This window comes from Meleagris gallopavo, chromosome 2 (genome assembly GCF_000146605.3).
Source record: "Meleagris gallopavo isolate NT-WF06-2002-E0010 breed Aviagen turkey brand Nicholas breeding stock chromosome 2, Turkey_5.1, whole genome shotgun sequence".
In the NCBI taxonomy this organism is placed as follows: domain Eukaryota; kingdom Metazoa; phylum Chordata; class Aves; order Galliformes; family Phasianidae; genus Meleagris; species Meleagris gallopavo.
Window position 1 is genome coordinate 103,500,779 of NC_015012.2, and position 15,687 is coordinate 103,516,465.

The 15,687-nt window shown below is 42.7% G+C and overlaps 1 protein-coding gene across 14 annotated transcripts in view; it reads right to left on the minus strand.

Annotated features, from left to right (window-relative positions):
• DTNB (dystrobrevin beta) overlaps positions 1-15,687 on the minus strand; it is a 140,912-nt gene that overhangs the window by 42,194 nt on the left and 83,031 nt on the right. For 13 of the 14 annotated variants that reach the window (XM_031552623.1, XM_031552630.1, XM_031552628.1 and 10 more), the window contains 3 exons: positions 14,247-14,334; positions 4,837-4,922; positions 3,374-3,487 (listed from right to left, as the gene is read on the minus strand). In XM_031552623.1, the coding sequence (XP_031408483.1) occupies positions 3,374-3,487; positions 4,837-4,922; positions 14,247-14,334 (288 nt within the window). Of the gene's footprint in view, positions 1-3,373; positions 3,488-4,836; positions 4,923-8,428; positions 8,527-14,246; positions 14,335-15,687 lie in introns of those variants that run through there. The other variant, XM_031552633.1, reaches the window with a different exon arrangement.

Genomic DNA, 15,687 nt, shown 5'->3' on the forward strand with positions numbered 1-15,687 from the left:
CTATTTCTGCCCAGCAATGTCACATGCAGTCTCCGAGCCCAAAATCCATGGAGAAGAATAGGAGACAATAAGTGTCTTTCCCTTTCCTTGGCATCAAAAAACCACTGCACTTCTGCAGATGCCTATCTGGGGGAGATGTAAGGAAACGTGGCCATATGGTTCTGTTTTATACGTAAAAAAATAGTGGCTAATATAAAGGGAAATTCAAAGACAAACTGTCAACACGTGTCAGAAGTTCGTTCTCTGATACGATTTAAGAAATGCCGGACCCCACAAATCACAGCCATAGGTATTAATAAATAACAGTAAGGAAAAACAGATGGGCACAGTTTATCCATTCACTCACGGTTATTTTTGTGAATACAACAACATCTCACTCCAGAGTTAAAGGCACCACATACTGCAGACCGAATTTTTGGATGGTGTCTGTGTTCTTCCACAGTGTGCAATGGATACAGCATTCTGGGAATTCCAATAAACCAATTGGACATCAGAATCTGGAACTCAGACTGCATCAATCCATTGAGTGCAGCAAGCTTTTCTTATGGTGGCTGTGTCATACAGGAAGCACTCACCCCAGCCAGAAAACTGTTCAGATCACATTATAGAATTCTTTCTATACTGGTTCTTAAAAATACAGAAAACTACGAAGTATTTGCTACTTCAGGCATTTAAAAAATGTATATTTTGGAGAATGTGGTTACTAAATGCCCACACCTGTCACAAAAATAAGGCGATAAGGAGATCGCAGAATATCCCAAGTTGGAGGGGCCCCGTAAGGATCATTGAGTCCAACTCTTCCATGATGGTACATTCATCGTCACCTGGAATACGAGCACCTGATGGAGCTGTGGGTGTCCCTGTTCACTGCAGGAGAGTGGGTCCAAAGGGCCTTTAAAGGTCCTTTCCAACTCAAGCCATTCTATGACTCCACAAATACTGTAAAAACCAACCATATTCATATTGAATATGAACAGCTCTCTCAATGCAGTTGTTAATTAAGAATCAACACCAGCGTGTCCATCTGACTTCAGCTGACATTACCTGTTTTCTTTTTCGATGGCTTTTGGTGAAGAAAGAAGAGGAACTGTTTATCAATGACAAAAGATGTTCAGTCATATAAAACAAAAATGACAGCCCCCAGAGACATAAATGGAGAGATGCAGTCTGAGGCTCCTGCCTGGAACAAACTGGTCATGGCACCTGTGTATAAATCAGCATCCTGAGTGCTCACAAGCAGAAGAAACAAAGAACATCAGGGCACTCATCCAAGGTTACATTTGCCAACAATGTGGTAGAGCTGACTCATGCCTATGGGCTGTGCTGTCTGCAGATTCTTCAACCTGGGACAAGTTGATTTTCCACAGATTAACGTTTTCATGCCTTTGTAACCTAAATTCTACACAGCAATTGAGATAATTTGGTAACACGTGCTTCGATGAAATCGGGGGAAAGTCAGCCCAGGAAAGGAGACACAAAATTTGGAAACAGCACTGGGCATGGGAAGGTCAGAAATAACACACAGACTTTTAGTCCTCTCAGCACAGACAGAGCACAGACACCAACTAGAAATCACATTAAAGGGTACCAAGGGAAATAGTATTTCCTTCATCTCTAAAAGGGTAAACATGGCACGGAAGGATGTGGGCAGTGGGCACGGTGGGATGGGTTGGGGTTGGACTTGGTGACCTTAGGTCTTTTCCCACATTAATGATTCTATTATTCTAAAATAAAAACTTGAGTGTCTGACATGGATGCTTCAGCCCAGTCAGGGAGGGTCTGGCAGGAGCACCGCAGGGAAAAAATTCTTACGCCATGTAGAAGGCCAGACTGAAAATCACGATGGTTCTTGGCCATTAGTGTATGCATTTTTCTGTGCATTCAACCTTCTGTTCTTTAGTGTATCACCTATGTGATGATCGCGTTTATGAACTTGAAAGCCAGAAGTGGCTGCAATGACCATTCAGGTTTTTCTGTTAACAAAATACAACTCAAATTCCTCCCAGTTAGCTTTATTTTTGAAGAATACCTATAGAAGACTAAAAACTCACTGCTCTTGTGATTATTGCCTCACTTTAGAAAACGCATGCTTTTATTGTGGTCTGAATGTGCCTTGTTTCCTGTTTAAGCTCTTGGTTCCTACTGCATCTTTCTCTGCTGGAGCAAACACACACCAAGCTGCCTCACAACATCTCTTTTTTGCAGCTCTTGCTTAATGTCTGTTGACATCTTCTGCATCCTCTCCAGTTTTTAAACATTTAAAAAATACATACATACCTACATGAAGCACATAGCTGGAAAATATCTGTGCTGCTGTCATTAGGTAAGAGGATGAAAATTAGGGATTATATGAGATATCAGCGAGATATGAGATGAGATATGAAAAGTACTAAAATATAGCAGGATCTGTATGAAAAACTAACGAAAGAAGCTGAAATATTTATGTTTTCCAGCAAAGGACGAGAGTATACCATGCAGAAACTGCCTTACAGGCTCCATTCCAAAAGCATTACACTTTATGGAAAACCTACAATTGTGCCATTTCATAAATGGACAGAAGAAAAGAAACAACCAGCAAATGGATTACAGTGTAGTTTTCAAAGAGCTGTTGCTGCCAAGAGCTTGAATTTTAGAACCTACTTTAGATTACGAACACAGTTTTTGAAGGTTCGGCTCTGAATTAACTTGTAGCAGAAGATGAAATAAAATACAGCTAGAGAATACCCTTGTGACTGCCCAAACTATGAAACACTTTATTCTATAAATACTGTCAATTTCTCCCTGTCACTTAAAAATGTGAACTTAAAGAGGCTTAGAAGATTGTTCACCAACTGTGGGTGTATGTCTGAATATTTGTAGGCAGGAACTTTCAGAGTTTCACTGATTAATCTCACATTCATCTTCAACTCGACCCTTCTGAGCAATACATAATAAGCAGTTAATTCTATTTTTCTTCTCAGTTATTCTTCTTTGTAAACAGTTTTCTGAACTGTACAAAGAGAACTTGTGCTCAGAGACATTTTCATTTACTTATAAATCCATTTCTAAAAGGGAAAATTGCAATACGCTGTCACTCTTTGGAATTCAGCAGCTCAAAGCAAAGCTTTGAGGTTACCGAAGCCATGCTGATATTATAGAATCACAGAATCATTAGGGTTGGAAAAGACCTCCAAGATCCCCAAGTCCAAGCCCAACCCACCCCCACGCGGCCCACTGACCACGTCCCTCAGCGCCACATCCCCACAGCTCTTGAATGCTTCTGCTGACGATGACTCCACCACCTGCCCTACGATGTCCCTGATAGGAGCCAGCACTATCTGTGCCACAGAGCAATCAGCCAAGTGCACACCACCTTTCAGCCATTTCTATTTACCGTAGGAGCCGAAGCTCAGCCAGTAGTGTTGGGTTCTGCTGGGCTTTCTCCGGCGTGGGCTGTGAGGCTTGCTCGTGCTCCAGTCTCAGACGCTGGATTTCCTGCAGTATCTCCCTAGACAAATGAAAAGGGAAGATTACAGAGGAAGAGTGACCCTCTACACAGCTCTTAAAACACTGTTACAGCCCTTCAAGCACTCTTGCCATCACTCTTCAGTCTAAGTACAGCAATTTTGTTCATGTATGACTGGCACAGATCTGAATCCAGGACAGGTACATTAGAACAGTCTTATGAATTGCTGTAATACGCACTGAAAATTTACTACTTAAGTTATAAGAAGTAGGAAATTGCTTGTGTGCTGTACGCTGGCAATAACTCTTCAAAACCCTTCAAGTAGAATGGGTGTAAGAGGCAGCCAAGCTGCTCTCCTTACACAGCACCTTAACATCACTGATTGAGATCTCCCTTATCTGAGATCTTGATGAATAATTTCAAATACCTGCAGGCTCTCTTGAAAGTACAGCATTTACTTCTTACCAACCCTCCAGAACCAAGACTCCTCTAAATGAACCCTATTACATTCACTGGCAGCTTCCAAGACCGTGGACAGGGTTCATCTGATCACAGCTATGAGACCAACATGGCATCGGGACCCAACACAGCCTGCAGCTGCTGAGCAGCTTGCTTTTTAGAACAGTACCCTTTCGGTTTCTCTTAGGCAGAGAAACATGAATCCAAAATAGGGGTGCTGAAGAAGCAAGGAAGGGCAAATGCAGTATATGCAGTATTACCGTAAAAATCATTATCTCTTCTTAATGATCCCTCTGGAACAAGAGGAGGAAACCACCTACAGCCCATCTCCTCTTTTCCCAGGCCTCCTAGTTTTCTCAGATCATGGAGTCATTCAGGTTGGAAAAGACCTCTCAGATCCCCAAGTCCAACTCCAAGCCACCCCACCATGCCCACTGCCCACATCCCTCATGTCCACATCTCAAACACAGGCACAGTGACCACACCACTTCCCTGGGCAGTCTGTTCTAGATTCTTCTGTCTTCCAGGGAAATAAAATATATGAAACAAATCCTCATTCCTCTCAAGTTATATGCATCCACCACTGGTCCACCACTGGAGGATAACCTGGTTGGTTATCCTGCTGCCACATGAACTTATCCAGCCATGGGGTTTGCTGGGCTGGAGTGCAGCAATACAGAACTTCTGGTAATCAGTACTGATGAGTTTAAGGGGATTATTTAAGATCAGTTCAGAAGAACAACTTGCTTCCCAGGGAATAAAGGCACTGCAGCTGCATCAGCATTGAGCTCACTGGTTAATGAGGCAGCTGCACCTTCCAACAAAAGATGTAGGAAAATAGTCTGGTTGATAAAATACAAAAGGTTAAACACTACAAAGCAAAAACCCAAATGTTGTTCCTAAAACACCACCAATCAAAGCTTGGTTTTTACCTGTTTTTGTTTTCCAGCTCTGCTATCAGCTGTCTTTGCTGTTTGTTGGCATCAAAGTTGAAACCCAGATCTGTGGGTGGGCGAGGCTGGTGGATGGAGAACAAAGGAAAATCAGCCACAGCACTCGTTACCTGCTCACCACAAACGACACTGTTTAGATCCAGTCCCATACTTCCTGACTGACACAGTGCAATACCAACAGGCCTGATGCAAAGCTATGCTGGGAAGGAACGTTTGACCATGGTGCTTTTGGTGCTTTCCCTAGGTCCCATTTCTACCCTTCTTCCAATTCATCATCTCAGAGGTGACTGGGGTTAAATTAAGTCTTTCAGTGCCTTTATCTTTAGTGATTCTCTAGCTTCACTGTCTCTGTACGGTCAGCATACTTTTCACCAGCAGCTATCACCACCACCAGAAAAGTATTGGGCATTTAAAGAGGAATCTGTGGTTTCTGGGAGAACCTACTGGCAGATGGGCTGTGAGATGAAGAAGCCAGATGCTTTGAATCCCAGAATCATTCAGGTTGGAAAAGACCTCTGAGAACTCCAAATTCAACCCTCACCCATCCCCACCATGCCCACTGACCATGTCCCTCAGTGCCACATTCCCACGGTTCTTGAACATCTGCTTAGGTGGTCTCATATGACTCAAAGCTGTCCTGGCCATCACACACAAAAGGTTCTCCTTGGGAGAACTTGGAGATGGCTTCCATCATTGTAAATATACAGCAGATGGATGGAAGAGATGGGTATCGACCTTTGCTCCTGGGGAATGAATGGGAGGAGAGTGATTGAACCAGGACAAAGGGGAGAGAGAGACACTCCTCAAACAGTGTCAAAGCTGATGCCCATGGTCTCTTCATCTCCTCCTGCCATCAACACAAGCATAGGTCTGCTCCATTTGCAGCCTCTCGGCCTTTCCCTGAAGCACTTGGCTTCGCTGCAAGCTAGGAGACTGTCTATAATCAAACAATCCCATCCTCAACCTCTTTCTTCAGGAATCCTGTACAAAGCCTGAAATCATCCTCATGACCTGAAGTCCTCAGGAGGAAAGTCAGCACTGCAGAGGAACTAGGCTCATGCTGCTCGCTTGATCATAGATGTTGAAAAGTCATTTGGAAACCTCACAGTGGATATTTTGCACGACAGCTCAATGCTTTCTTGTTTTCCTCAGTGCTTTCCTACGGTCAATTCAAAGTTTAAAAGTAACTCCAAATTGCAGAGCTGTTGAGATTCAAAAGGACCTTCTGAGAGGGAATCATAGATTCATAGAACTGTTAAAAGTTGGAAGAGATCTCAAAGATCATCAAGCCCAACCATCAACTTGTTACCATTCCCACTAAATCTAAGTAGCCCGCTTGCTAGTTCTATGTTTTTATTGCTGAGACAGTTAATGTAGAGTTTGTAAGAATAAATCATGTTAAAGTTATTTTCCTTACACCGTGACAATCAAATCCTATGTATAGGAGAGAAACCATTAACATCCTGCACTTTCACTTCAATGCTGCTGACATTCCCTTTACTCTTGAATTCAGTACAGCAGTTGCTTCAGATCTGCAGACTGTACCTCACTGTGACAAGCAGACAGTACTCTTGAGGACAAGACTAAAATACCAAATTATGTGAGAAATTCTAGAAATGGTTGGAAAAAAATAGGCTGCATTCTATTAAGTAGAGTGCAACTGCTCGTATTTACTTTAAAACATGTCAACTGCATTGACACCTGAAGGCAGCATTTTTGCAAAAAAGGACCTGCAAATACGAGTGGTTTGCAAACCATACAGTCAGTAATGTCACATTTTTGCAGAACCAGAGAGTCCTGAGAGAATTGGCTGATGGTGGCAGTATCCAAGCCACTCTCAACAATATCTGAAAAGTCATGGCAGTCGGGTAAAGCCCCTGGTGACTGGAGAAAAGGCAACGTCACATCCATGTCTAAGACAGGTAGAAAGGATGATGCAGGGAACTACTGAACCGTTAGCCTCACCTCTGTGCTGGGAGCATGGAAGACAGGGAGCTGCTAGAGGAGAATCAGCACGACTTCACCAAGGGAAAGTCCTGCTTGACCAACCTATAGTGGCCTTTTACGATGGTGTCACTGCACCAGTGGAAAAGGAAAGAGCTGCTGACATCATCTGTCTGGACTTCAGTGAGACCTTTGACACAGTGCCCCACAACATCCTTCTCTCCAAATTAGAAAGACGTGGATGGGTAGACTGCTCAATGGATGAGGAACTGGTTGTGAGATCGTTCCCAGAGAACAGTATTCAATGGCTCCGTGTCCAGATAGAGATCAGTGATGAGTGGTGCCCCTCAGGGGTCAGTACTGGGACTGGTGCTCTTTGATATCCTCATCAGTGACATCAACAGTGGGACTGAGTGCATCCTCAGCAGTTTATGCTGACACACCCAAGGGACAGGATGCTACACAGAGAGACAGGCTGAGCAGTGGGCCCAGGAGGACCTCATGAGGTTCAGCAAAGCCAAGTGCAAGGTCTGCACCTGGGTCATGACGACCCCCACTATCACTACAAGCTGGGGGGCAAAAGGATTAAGCACAGCACTGGAACAGGCTGCCCAGAGATGTGGCAGATGCCCCATCACCAGAGACAGTCAAAGACAATATGCAAGGTCTGAAAGACAGAATAAACGAATAAGAGGAGACAACATAAAAAATCTGAAATACACAACGCTTACTGCCAAGAGAAAGCCATATATTATTCTTGATGTCCCCTGAGGCAAGAGAATGCAAACCAAGCAAGGAATAATTAAGTTAGGATTCAGGAAAATCGTTTTATCAGTAGATGAATTTTACAGATTGGCACAAATTGCCTCGATGTACTCTATCTGGAATGGACTTCAATGCGTTGTGTTTTTTTTTTAAGTTACATGGCTAAATGTCTGCCCAGAGCTGAACTGACCTACAGTGGAGCATACCTGCTACTCCAAAACAGAGTGGTGCTGTAAACAGAAATGTCTCAGAATATTTTTTCCCTAAAAATAAGTCAATCTTCCTCTAAAACACCCTCAGATATCCTATAACTCATCTTTCTAACAAATCTAAAGAGATAAGACTATTTTCTCTATTTTCAGGCTTGTGAATTTGATGGATGCAGTTTGAATAAACAGCTTCCTATCTCTCCTGTTTTGATTCATTTATAACTTTATCCTTTCAAGCAGAAAATCCTTACTCCCAGACACTTTTCTGCTCCCATCACTTCTCAGGCTCTTCGATGAGATTTTCTCCTCACCATTCCTTTTTACTCCTTTATCATTCTTGTTACTGCTCTTCTTTCAGATTGATTTATAAACCTCCAAAAACCTGTGCAGAAAACCGTATTATTTCAGAGAAACTGAAGAAATCCCTGAATATCACAACATCATTAACAGAGAACTAATTTAAGCCATGATCTTTGATTTTTTTTTCCCATTTCTTTCTATGGTGGGAAGAAGTATTTGTGTTCAGGCTGCATTTTTGGGTGACTTTTCCAGCAGTAGCTCAAGAATTGAAAATATCTGAAATGAAAATGTCTTATCAGTTACTCTGCTTGCAGGATGAGTAGTCTGAATCTTTCCTTGAGTCATCCTTCCTTGAGTCATCATTGATCAATAATCCTCCAAACTGTTTTACAACCTACTCGAGACTTGCAACTATCTCCTCTGTGACAGGCAAGTATCCTGCTGCTACAGCCTGTAAAGAAAAATACAGTGTCATAAGGAAGGGAGTGAACAGCTTAATGAAGCTTGGCTCAACTTTTGCACCAGTCCCAGGATGCTGTCGCTCTTCTGAAAGCAGCAGATAGCACAGGGAGAGAAAGCTTTCTAATTAGTAGGAGATAATTTGAAAGTATGAGATATCATAGAATCACAAAATCATTAAGGTCGGAAAAGGTTTGATCTGTAGGATCACCAAGTCCAACCTTCAAGCTATCCCCACCATGCCCACTCACTCACAGTATCATGGAATCACTACAGTTGGAAAAGACATCCAAGATCACCAGGTTCAGCCATCAACCCATCCCCACCAAGCCCACTCATAGAATCACCAAGGTTGGAAAAGACCTCCAAGATCATCAAGACCAATTGCTGACCCACACCACCGTGGTCACCCCCATCCAAAGGTGCAGAAACCCCTTTGGGTTTCATCCCGGACAGTCTTCTTCAGTGAGTGAATTTCTACAGAGCACAGGAAAGGAAACTTGTCCTTTGTGGCTTTCCTTGTTGGTGAGGAGTGAAAATCTCATAAAGATAATAGCCCCAACTACGGCACAGAAGCCCTGTTGGACATGGCTCACATTTCTGATCCTAAGGCAAAAATACAATATGGCAGATCCACGCAGAAACAATCTGCAGAGTTCATTCATGGTAAGAGGACTTAGAACTATGGTGGGGCTTGAAAAGTAAAAAGTCTTTTGATACACTGAATCATAACACAGGCCTCCAGTTTCATACCAAACAGCAGCAAGACCAAAGCCAAAGCTCTTCAAGCTGAAGACTGCTATTTTTAAAAGGAAAATGTTAAATAAAGAAAAGTTTCAAAGCTATGCAAACTCTCTAATGTGGCTGAGTACAATTGCCATTATTTTCTGCTTTTCTGGTGCTCAGTATGATGCTGAAACCTTGAAAGTTCTGAGGATCATCCAAATGGCAAGCTCCATCCTCTCCCAGGAATGAAATCTATAAGAGGATGGTTATAAAATCTACTCCAAATCCTTCATATCATATACAGGAACAGTGAAACCTTCTAGTACTGTGCTTCAGTTTTTCTATGGCAGAGCATTAAGCTTGAGAGATGCCATGCCATATCTCTAAGCTGGACTGGGATTCACCATAAGGAACTACAGTATGTTTTTTTGGGTGTAAGCAGAGGATTTAATTACATTTTTTAATCAAGCTCCAAAAAAAAAACGCAGTTTGGTGAGCAGTTGCACTCCTCCATCAGCTGGATTTGGAAGAACCTGTCAAAACCCACTAAACCTTCCCGTGGGCATCAGCTTCCCATTTCCCAGCTGTAAGCACTGCACTGTGTGATGGAAGACTGGCGCAGTATTTCACCTCTTCACCACTGCAGTGTCACAGTGTTCTTTATAACCAAGACAGAGAAGAAGAAATAACAAGAAATTGTTCATGTGATTCCTGTGTGCAGGAGAAGATCCAAGAATGAAGCTGCAGATTTAACCTGAAAAGATGTATGACAGCAAATCTGATTTACTTGTTCATCACTTATTTAAAAAAACATGTATGAAATATTACCTAATGCCTGAAAGAAGAAGAATTAGTTAAGGAGAACATTACAAACGTTATTTAGGTTGTAGGTACAGGAGCTTTAATGAGATGAGATGATGACAGGCTTTCAGTAGTGCTTAATGTTGAGAGAAGAAGGCAACCACACACTGTTTTCAAAAAAGAGCAGCGTGGGCAAGAACCTAATTACTGCTAACTCATCCACATAACTCAACCTAGTTAGCCACTCATCCATAATTGAGTATTTTCTCCTATTTATTAGGTGCTTGTGCTTTTCTCTGTAGCGAGGTCAGCAGAGCCCTGCCAGGAGCATGCTGGTGATCCCCCAAGAAGCATCGAGCCCAGCTGCGTCCTCATACAGCATTATCCAAACCCAAACTCTATGTCTAAGAGTGATGTCCCAATGCTTCCAGAGCTCAGGCAGCATAGAGCCGTGCCCACTGTCCTGGGAGCTGTTCCATGTCCACCATCCTCTGGGAAAAAACCTTTCCCCAACTCCCACCCGACCTTGGAAGAAATGATTTAAGTGAAGTTTGTTGTTCTTTCTGTTGATTTCTTCACTTTATTCCCCTTGTCACCTTCTGCTTTTCTCTCTTTTGCTTTCCACCTTCTCAGTCTACCTCAACGCACAGCGCTCTGCTTGACTGAACTGGAAAGCCCAAGCATAGCCTTGAGCAACTTGAACTCAATAAAAAGGAATCTGTCCTCCGAAGACTGGTTGAAGAAAACAAGAGCAACCCAGTTAAAGCTTCTTCTGAGTGAACACAGACTGGACTGATGCCTACTGGGATGTAATTGCAATGGTTGCATGCCATGAGCCTCTGCTGCACTAGTGAGTAAGTAGACGTATCGGGTGACAGATGATGCATTCTCCTTTATTCTCCTCTCTGCCCATTCATTTTTCTTCTTTAAGAAGAAACAGACTTGGATTTCAAGAATTAACTCTGAGATCCGCCTCAAATTATTTTGGCCCAGTAAGACTTCAAGCAAAGATGGTTCCCCTAAAAAACATTAATGGAATGTATTTGTATTCATATTACAAGTGACATTTATTATAGTAACTAGCCTGCAGAAGGCAGCTTTAACATTTTATCTAATTTGAGAAAAAGCAGAAGCTGATGGACTGGGTCAGATCCATCACCACGTTGTCCACTGTACAATTTCCAGAAGCGATCACTGTCAGCCACTTCAAAGAGGAGAATAAGCAACCATGCCTCAGGCTGTTGCAGCATGAACAGCTTCTGCATCTGGTAATTTCCAGCAGCCAATGTAAAAAAATAGAGAGTATTATGTCAGAGAAGTAGGGCTGGAGAGGACATCAAGGAACACTTTTGTTCACATCAGTGTATCGCCAACAGATACACTTGGCAGAACCAAGGCTGGTCTGTCTTTATGGCACTTTGGTCCCACCCCCTACTTTCATTAAGATTCACATTCATACAAAAATTCAGGTGAGGAAGGATCTCTGAGGGTTTCTAGTCCAATTCATGGCATGTTGCTGTAGACCTCTTCCAGATGAGCTCTGAGAATCTCCAAGGATAAGATTCCGCTTCTCCAATGGACAACCTCTTCCAGTATCTGACCATCATTGTGGTGAAATGCTTTGCTTAAATACATCATTAGAATTTCCTTCTAGCAACTTCTGCCTGTTGCTTTTTGTCATGATCAATGATTATGCTTCTTTCACTGGATCTCTGAATGGCTGCTGGATTGGTGATGTCCTCTGACTACTCTGGCATAGTTATCTGCTATAGAGAATATTTTACATGACCTTCAGCAGCAAAGACTGACACAAACAACTCTTTGGTTTGGTCTTACAATCCCTGACTACTTTGAAATATTTTGATCTTCACAGAGCCTTGCTGACTCCTGGTTAGTATCCAACCTTTGATGGTACTAAAAATCTTTTTGCTATGGATTTCAGACACCTTTGGATTGTGCTCTTCCAGTTCCCCTCCTTTCTCTGAGTTTCTGGTTTACATTTAACCAGACACGTTTATGGGCTTCTTGTTCTTTTCATCTGGGCAAGTTCTCCATTTTCTGAATGCCAACCTTAGGACATCCCCTTAGCTTTCTTATTAACTCAGAAAGAGAACTGCTTATATGATTTTGTTTTCTTTTTGCTGCTTTTCTGGGCTTCTACTAGAGCAATCTGAACGGCTTCCACACAGCTTATAGGTTTCCTGTTCTTCAGACTGCTCGTTTCAGGATTTTTTTTCTGATTGTTTCATTTTTATATAGCTCCCCTTATTGAAACTGAGCATCTGCATCCTGGATTTATTTGGTGAGCTCCCTCCTGCTACTAAACCCACATGTGTGATGGTTGCTCCTACTGACCAGCGGACACTGCCAACATCACATGAGCTCATCCTGGTGCACCACTCAGCAACAAATCCCAGAGAGATTCTTTTTGTAGACTATAAAACAAGTTGTTCACGGAAATGCCATTTATTGCACCCAAATGAGCTTTTGCCTTTCCCTCTGAAAAGGCTCTGATTTAGTCTCTATGTGGGTAGCTGAAATGTCCCACTGTTACTTACCTGTCCTACATTATTATAATGTAATCAGGGGTCAGAACTTCTTTTTTATCATTAAGAATCTGCAGTTTCAGCTCACAAGGATTCTGCAGCTCTTCTCTTTTTCTGTGGTATTTTTGAGCTGTCACACTGTTTCTTTCCCCTATATATGTATAACATCAGTCCCTTGCCTGCGTGTCCTACTGGATCATGCCTGTAAAGCTGGCAGCCGTAAAATCAATGAATGGCTGTTGGACTGGGGTTGTCATTATTTCCCAGCCTCTTAGTTGCTCCCATCCCTTTTCTTTGATGTTATAAAAAGAATCTTAAAAGAAAAGAGTGCAGATGGAAAATCTCAGCCATTCCATGTCCCACACCATGAACCTTCCCCAGGATGCTCCTCCAGGGAGATCTCCCATTGGCAAGAAATGATCAGAAGCTGCCATGATGCAGAGAGCATTTGAAAGAAGACCTAAAAATCTGATCTCTTCAAATAATGAAAAGTATGTCCCTTTTGGCTGTTTAGTAGTTTTTGACTGTGAATAAAACACTGGACTCAGCAAAGAACGTTAGGTTCCTTGCTATTAAGCTCTGGGCACAAAGCAAACAACATACGATTATTCTTACATCCTTCTTTCATCTCCACACTTCAGTCCCCAGCAATGCATTGTCATCACTCTGCTAGATAACGTAGGGAATGACAGAACGGATTGATGGAATGATGGAATGGAGGAGTAGTTTTTCAAAGGACTTTGAAAAGTCTCCATAAGCTCTAAATGTTGCTTCCTTTACTCCCAAAGAAGCTGCCTCATTTTTGATCTATGAAGTACACACAAACAGGTTGAGGTGATCTACAAATTTTTAAATGATTGTGATCTTTCAGACCCATATTGCCACACTTCAGTTTTTGGTCATTAGTATGACCGAAAAAAAAAAAAGTAAGAATTCTTCCACTATTGGCCAGAGTGAAAGCAATTCATCACAAATTCCCAGCAATATGTAATGAAAAGATGAAGAAGACACTGACTTAGCATACTTATAAACATACAAACGCTTCCCTTCCTCTCTTTCAGGCTCTTTCTCATAAACACATTCCATGACATTTGCTCACAATTTCTTTTCCTTGCGTACCTGCATACTTCTCTCTTCTGCAGACAGGGAGGACTCCCTTGTGCACTCTCTCATCTCCCCTGACCTGGCTCGTGGTGGTCAACCAGGTCAACCAGAGGTCCACCACTGATCAACCATGGTCAACTGTTGGTCAACTGTTGGTCAACCAGGACCCCCAGGTCCTTTTCTGCAGAGCTCCTCTCCAGCAGCTCCGCCCTTAACCTGTACTGATGCATGTGGTTATTCCTCCCCAGGTGCAGGACTTGACACTTGCCCTTGTTGAACCTCATCAAGCTCCTCTCTGCTCAACTCTCAGCCTGTTTATCTCTCACTGGATGGCAGCACAGCCTTCTGGTGTGTCAGCCACTCCTCCCAGCTCTGAATCATTAGCAAACTCACTAAGGGTACATTCTATCCCTTCATTCAGGTCACTGATGAAGACGTTGAACAAGCTACTAATTAAGCTCTGACAAACACCTCCTGCACTGCACACCAAGCAAAGCAGAGGAACACGGAGAGTGGGGCTGGCGCGTTTACTCACCGTGTTGCTGGCCTCAGCGGCCAGCCTGGCTGCGTAGCGGGCGATCAGGCGATGCTCCTCGTCCAGCCGGCCTGGGCTGTCCAGCACACTGTGGGGACAAGGACAATTATCAGCTCTGTGGGGACAGGCCACGGCTGGGACGCGCTTACAGCAAAGAGAAAAGTGGTGTGAACAGCCTACAGCATGCTCTTTGTCATCCCTCTTCCAAGTGGGGGCTGCTCTGAGACTTTGCATTTCACAGCATTTCCTCCATGATTCATATACTCCGATTTTCAGTGATAAAAATAATTAATCTTTACTAATTAATAATCATAGAATCATATAATTGTTAAAATTGGAAAAGATCTCTGAGATCAAGTCCAACCATCAACCCATCACCACCATGCCCACTAAACCACGTCCCTAAATAGAATCACAGAATCGTTAGGGTTGGAGAAGACCTCTAAGGTCATCACGTCCGGAGGCAAACATCATGTTCAGGACCAAAACAATGGGAACTGAATGCCAGCACCATGATCAGGCTTACACCCAGCCATGCAGGACGTGGCCGCGCAAGATGTGGTCCTCACACCTTGGATGGTATCAGGCTGAACAACTCAGCAGCTGCTCGCTGCCTTATTGCTGCACAAAGGTTTTCAGCACAGTCTCCCTTTAGCAGGGAGCCAGCCAATTAGTTACGTAAACCAAAACACGGTTAGCTGAAAACCAGCATTAGCATGGAAATGAGCAACGTGTTTCGTGCTGCAGCACAGCCTTCCCAAAGCTGCTCTTGGTGTTTGATGTGGGATTCACCAACACCTCGTGGGCAGCCGTAAATAATGTGCAGCCCTACCTGGGTGCATTTGTAACCACACAGCAGAAAACAGAGCACACAGATACATATCTAATGCACAACAACAGCTCCTTTCAGTCCCCATTTACCGCTTTATGAGATAATTTACATTTGTTTAAGCTCAATTTCACAGATTTATGTTGATGTTTAAAGAACCACATCTATATTGTGTAAATCACATTTATATAAAAACACAGATTTATTTTTATAATGCCAAATTGAACAAATTGAACTCTTCTGAGACTCGGAGTCTTGGAATTAAGGGAAGGAAAACAGAGCCTCCACTCCAGGCTTGATGATCTCCTTATAGGTCCTCACACTCATTTTCTGACTTTTTTTTTTTTATTAAAGAAGAACAATTTTTCCCATTCCACTTTCTGAATTTCATACCGGTTTTGGTCAGATTTCCTCTGTAATTTAGCATGGTTGAGTCTTCCTGATTTACAGAAACGCAGACCATTCCATCCCCTCCACCTTTTCCATCATCTGCTAATTACTTTCCTAATTACTCTCTCAGTTCCTGGAACAATTATTTGTTCATACCTAAGTGAATTAGGAAATAACTACTGTTAATTTCTTACTTTCTTGGAGAAAAGTTATAATAAAAAA